The sequence below is a fragment of the Sinocyclocheilus rhinocerous genome, unplaced genomic scaffold (assembly GCF_001515625.1).
Source record: "Sinocyclocheilus rhinocerous isolate Xijiao unplaced genomic scaffold, SAMN03320098_v1.1 scaffold515, whole genome shotgun sequence".
Taxonomy (NCBI): Eukaryota; Metazoa; Chordata; class Actinopteri; order Cypriniformes; family Cyprinidae; genus Sinocyclocheilus; species Sinocyclocheilus rhinocerous.
Window position 1 is genome coordinate 390185 of NW_015660140.1, and position 5591 is coordinate 395775.

Consider the following 5591-nt stretch of genomic DNA (forward strand, 5'->3'; position numbering starts at 1 on the left):
TCCACAATCAAACTGTCCCAAAATATATTTATATATATATATATATATATATAGTGTATTTTATATATAACTATTTATTTGTATTATTTTATGTATTTTATGTATATTATTCTGTTATAGTTTTATCTATTATATTATTATATATTGATTATATTATTTTCAGCTCTTTTGAACCTTCTATTAAATAATCCTGAAAAAAGTATCATATTTTCCTCAAAATATTAAGCAGCATATCGAATAACAAATGTTTCTCAAGCATCATATCAGCATATCAAAATTATTTCTGAAGAATCACGTGACACTGCAGAGTGGAGTAATTGCTGCTGAAAATTCAGCTTTGCCATCACATGAATAAATTACATTTTAAATGTATTAAAACAAAAAACACTTTTTTAAATTGTAGTAATATTTCACAATATTTCAGTTTTCACCGTTTCATTTTCATTTTCAAATAAATGTAGCCTTGGTGAGCATATGAAACGTATTTCAAAAACATCTTACCAAACTCAAACCTTTGAGAAACTTTTTTTCAGTCAATAAATACACACACACACACACACCTCTACTTTCTGCCATTTGTATAACCTGGGAAAGGTTGACAGCCCTAGCATTAATGACTGACAGCAAATAATATCCCACTAAACGTCCGTCTCATGCCAGACTACTGTTGCAACAACTAATTTACATTCAACCTTGCATTGAACCTTACATTGAACCTTCTTTTAAAATCTGACATTGATAACCCTTTATTAAGAGAATATTTAGCACTCCACACAGGACTGACAACTGTATTCTACTGCTGTGTGAACAAAGCCAGTGAGACTCACACTTAAAAAGAATAGTTCACACAAAAATGAAAAATTTGCCATTATTTACTCACTATTTACTAACTCCCTATAAATCTTTTCCAAACAAACTCCAAAATAAAAGCACCACAAATGCAGTTCAAAATGATAGCACCTTCAGGTTTGGCTGAACTATTCCTTTAGCACCGATTATGGAAATACTACCGAACGCGAGAGAGAATTTCCATCATTCACTGATTGCCGAGTCAAAGATCAAGTGTAGCACTAGTGGGTGTACCTATTCTCGATGCGAGGTTTGATGATGGGCTTGTAGAGCTCAGGGATCTTTCTCTCCAGCATGGGCCTCAGGTTCTCTCGCAGTTTGTTGTAGTTTTTCTTCATCTCCTGCTGGTACTCCTTCTGATCAGGAGTAATGAGTAGCTTGTTCTTCTCAACGGCCTGTCCACACCTGCAGGTATTCACCAATCACAACAGCATTAGCAACACAAGAAGCTCGATAGAGCACCAGATGATGAATAATTAGTGCAATTAGCTGCATTTGGACAGAACTAGGCAAATGAGTTTGATAGGCATACTCAACAGTTAGTTTTATTCCCCAGAAGAACTCGTTCAAAGGCAAAAAGCCACAAAGGGAACATTGAGGAACATAAAACTGTGCATAAAACTAAAAAATTAGTAGGCTATAACGTCTTGGCATAAATAATGGTAACTTGGCTAGAGAAGGATTGTGGCAGCCTGGATGGATTATGGAGAAAAATAAACATATTTTAAATACAGTAAATATTTGTCTGCACGCTGGCAGCAATCAAGGCCCAGAATCCAACATGAACTATTCGTCTGTAAAAAGCAATATGTAATACTTCCACACAAGTTGTATACATCCTGGGAAAAATCCCTGTATTCAAAAACGTAATTTGTTTCGAGTCTTGGTTTAAACATTATGATGATTATGCAAAGCAAATGCAGCTGGGTGACATTAAGACGGGTTTTCTCCGCTTGCGGAAAAGCCCCTCGGGTGTCTTACATCCAAGTATTTCAGCGAACTTTCAAATACAGAACTTTAAACAAACCAATCAATATAAAATAAAGATACTTCTATATCTCCTTTGATCCTCTGATGGAAAACTTGCTTCATTCGATCACACGTCACTGAAAAGATTACGTTGATATCTCTTTTCCAATGGAAGCGGCCACTCACCGCAGTATGAACTCTTTGAAACACAAACGCAGTTTGTTGTGATGACGGAAGAGCTTGGGGTCTGCTGGGATTTCATTCAAGAAGACCTGGGCCACCTCCAATGGACCCTGCAGAGACACACAGAGTGAGAAAAGGAAAGAAAAGGCCCCCCCTCTCTCCCACAGCGCTAGCGGAGAAAATGAATGCTTCATCCAATGGAGGCCACAAGGTAAAGTCAACACATAAGGGAAAGATCATGAATAAGTCTTTGTGTGAGTGATGTCACTGTGGAGCCAGGAGCAGAGGCATTGCTGCGCTCTTTGTATGTAGTTTCTCCAAAGGGCATTTATCACGTAACCGCAGCCGTATCCAGAGGATTTGGATATGTTTTAAACTTGATTAGTTTTGTAAACTGTCACTCTGGAGCTTCAGACTTTACTATAAATACAGAGATGCTGGGAGCATCCGTATGAATCCCTACAATCCTAAGATTTACATTACTCTTCTATACTGTTCTTATATTAACTAAAGTATTCAAAAACCACACCGGAGATGTGCAGTAGAACAGGCATGGAGGGAGACTGGGTGGCTGGATAAGTGACGGAGCCAGTGTTTATGTCAAGGGATCAAAGTTCGGTTGGTTTGCATGGGTCTGTTAGCCCCTGCTGGTAGATGTGGCAATTACAGTACATCATATGGACCCCAAATACCATCTTTGCCCTCTGATGGTTATTTAAAGGGGTCATATGATGCTGCTAAAAAGAACATTATTTTGTGTATTTGGTGTAATGAAATGTGTTTATGCGGTTTAAAGTTAAAAAAACACATTATTTTCCACATACTGTACATTATTGTTTCTCCTCTATGCCCCGCCTTTTTGAAACGCGTCGATTTTTACAAAGCTCTTCCAGTCTTCAGTGTCACATGAACCTTTAGAAATCATCTTAATATGTTGATTTGCCGCTCAGTAAATGTCTTATCATTATCAATGTTGAAAACAGTTTTGCCGCTTAATATTTTTGTGAAAACTGTGATCATTTTATAAATATAAAGTTCAAAAGAACAGTATTTATTTGAAATAGAAATCTTTTGTAACATTACACGTCGTTGATCACTTTTGATAAATTTGCTATTTTATTAATTTTTTTTTTAAATAAAAAATAAATGTATATTACTTTTTATTGTGCAAAATAAAAAATAAAATCATGTACAAAATATTAAATTATGTTAGATATATTAATATATCATTATTCAATATTTTACCTGTGCCTAAGGGTTCATTTAGGAGGGCTCTAAATAGACATGAAATTATATTTTTGTAAGCTGCGTTTCAAGTTTCACAGCTCAGAATAGTTGCTAGTGAAGGGTATGAGAGTGAATTAGGCTTCAGACCTGATTGACGGTGGCTGTGACAGATCCCTGCAGAACCATCTGAAGCATCACAGCATCTGGCTTCTCTCTGTGCGTGGCTTCAGCCAGCTCTCTAGTCTTCTTCTGCATGTCCTCAATGGCCACCTCGATGGGTGTGAGGTCAAACTGAAAACAGGTGATTGAGTAAGCAGTCATTTAGACGCTTTTATCAAACTACCACTGCAGATGAAGCAGACATGGGGGGGGGGTTCTCTGGATTGTCATTACCTCCTCCTTCTGAATGACGTTGATCCGGGTCTTGATGTAAGGAAAGGCATGCATGGTAGTTAGGATGGTTTTCCGCTTGTATTGCTCGTTGAGTTCCCCTCGGGGCCGCCCACTCTTTGTGAACGGCGTAGTGTACATGAAGCGGCGAAGGTTGAAGTTCTTCTCAAAGTTGGTGAGGCGGTCTTTCATCTCATAGTCATCAAAGTAAGGCTCCACAAAGGTAATCTGTATGTACGCCTGATGGGAAATATGAAAATCAGCATGCTACGTTTAGGACACTGTCACTTAAAGCAATCATCAATCGCTGAGGGTAACTTTAGCTGAATGAGGCATTTGAGATTTGACTGTAGAGGCAGTCGACGGCCTTTCAAGCTAATGAGGGTGTCACACAGGTCAAACTGAAGAAAGCTTTTGATTGTAATTGTGTTTACATTGGCACGACACTTGATGAGAAGTACCTTGTTGGGATTGAGCTTCTTTCTGTCTACTGGTGTGGAATCTTTAATCATTTCCAAAACTCCATCTCCAAAACACTGACTGTAAAAGTTCTGGAAAATTAGAAGACAAAGAGACAAATAAGTCACGTATAATATCAAAGCAAATTTCAGACCATTATAGCGCTGCCTAAAAGCAACTGAAACCTTAAGAAAAACCTTTAAACTTCACATTCATCTTCATCACAAATGCAAAACTTCACAGGGTTCCAGAGAAATGTCACCTCGAGCCGGTGGGATATCTCCGGTAAATGGGTAATTCCTGGCTCTTTGTAGATAAATTCTTGCTCATCCAGGTCTCCAAATTTACAGCCATAAAATCCCACGCGGAAGTAGGTTCCAAACATCCTCTTGTGACCCTGAAAAAGTAAAAATAAACATTTAGTTAAAAGATAGTGCTTGCTACATAATGACGCATGACTTCAGGTTCAAATTAATATGAAAGTCACCATTTTATGTTTGTTTTTAAACTATTTTTAATGTACTGACTTCACAGAGTAAAGAAATATTTGTTGAAGTTGTAAATAAAGTTCACTAGAGTATGTTTTACAAGAAAAAAATATTTCAGTCTTTCTACTTCAAAATGTAATATCTAACTCAATGTGTTACTAGCTGATGCTTTGTAATTATTTGTGAACGTTACTAGCCGTTTTCTTCCAACCACTACTAACCATTTTTTTTTCAGTACACTACCTTATTTTCTTGTGGTGTGATGAACAACTTGTTAAAATTACATAGTGTTTCAATTAACGCTCCTTAATTAGTGTTCATAAAGTGCTCATATTAGTGTTCATAAAACTTAATGTATAATAGCTATTTAAAAAAATAGCAAAATGCTGTTTAAAATCATTTTATATGAAGTAAAGCATGTCACAGCACATTAAGTTCCCTATTTCTGTCCAGCTGCCCACATCCATATAGATCATGATCGCACTAGACAGCTTCTTCCTGCCAGGCAGAGTCATGTAGGAGGACATGTCATTTGTATGCTTTACCTTTTGAATGATGTTCTCAAAAGCCCTTTGGAGCTTGTCATGTGTGGAAGCGAGCTTCCGGAAATCTCTGTGGGCCTCCAGTATAGGCACGATTACCTTGTACACCTCATTAACTGCCTCATACAACCTGCCCTGTAAGTGAACAATGGTAAGAAGCAATGAACAGTAATACATTTTCTATTTTATATATATATACTGTATAGCTACATAACGTTCATTTGAATGTTTTAAATAGATAAATAAATTAAATTAATTATTTTTTAATGATTATTATTAGTATACATATTAAATATTACATTTTTACAATTAAATTAATATATACATTTAAGTTTTTTAAATTATAAAATTAACACAAATAATAGTAATTATTATTTTTTATTTTACTTTTTAAATTATTCTTATTACTAAAAATATTGAAATATAATTAAGTTTATATATATATATATACATATATATATATATATATTATATAATGAAGAAT

At 35.7% G+C, this 5591-nt stretch overlaps 1 protein-coding gene across 3 annotated transcripts in view; it reads right to left on the reverse strand.

The window, feature by feature from the left end:
* Positions 1-5591, reverse strand: part of dock8 (dedicator of cytokinesis 8) — a 50403-nt gene that overhangs the window by 1651 nt on the left and 43161 nt on the right. For all 3 annotated transcript variants that reach the window (XM_016533999.1, XM_016533998.1, XM_016534000.1), the window contains 7 exons: positions 5111-5242; positions 4340-4474; positions 4080-4169; positions 3622-3858; positions 3376-3519; positions 2005-2111; positions 1084-1254 (listed from right to left, as the gene is read on the reverse strand). In XM_016533999.1, coding sequence (XP_016389485.1) covers positions 1084-1254; positions 2005-2111; positions 3376-3519; positions 3622-3858; positions 4080-4169; positions 4340-4474; positions 5111-5242 — 1016 coding nt within the window. The remainder of the gene's footprint in view (positions 1-1083; positions 1255-2004; positions 2112-3375; positions 3520-3621; positions 3859-4079; positions 4170-4339; positions 4475-5110; positions 5243-5591) is intronic.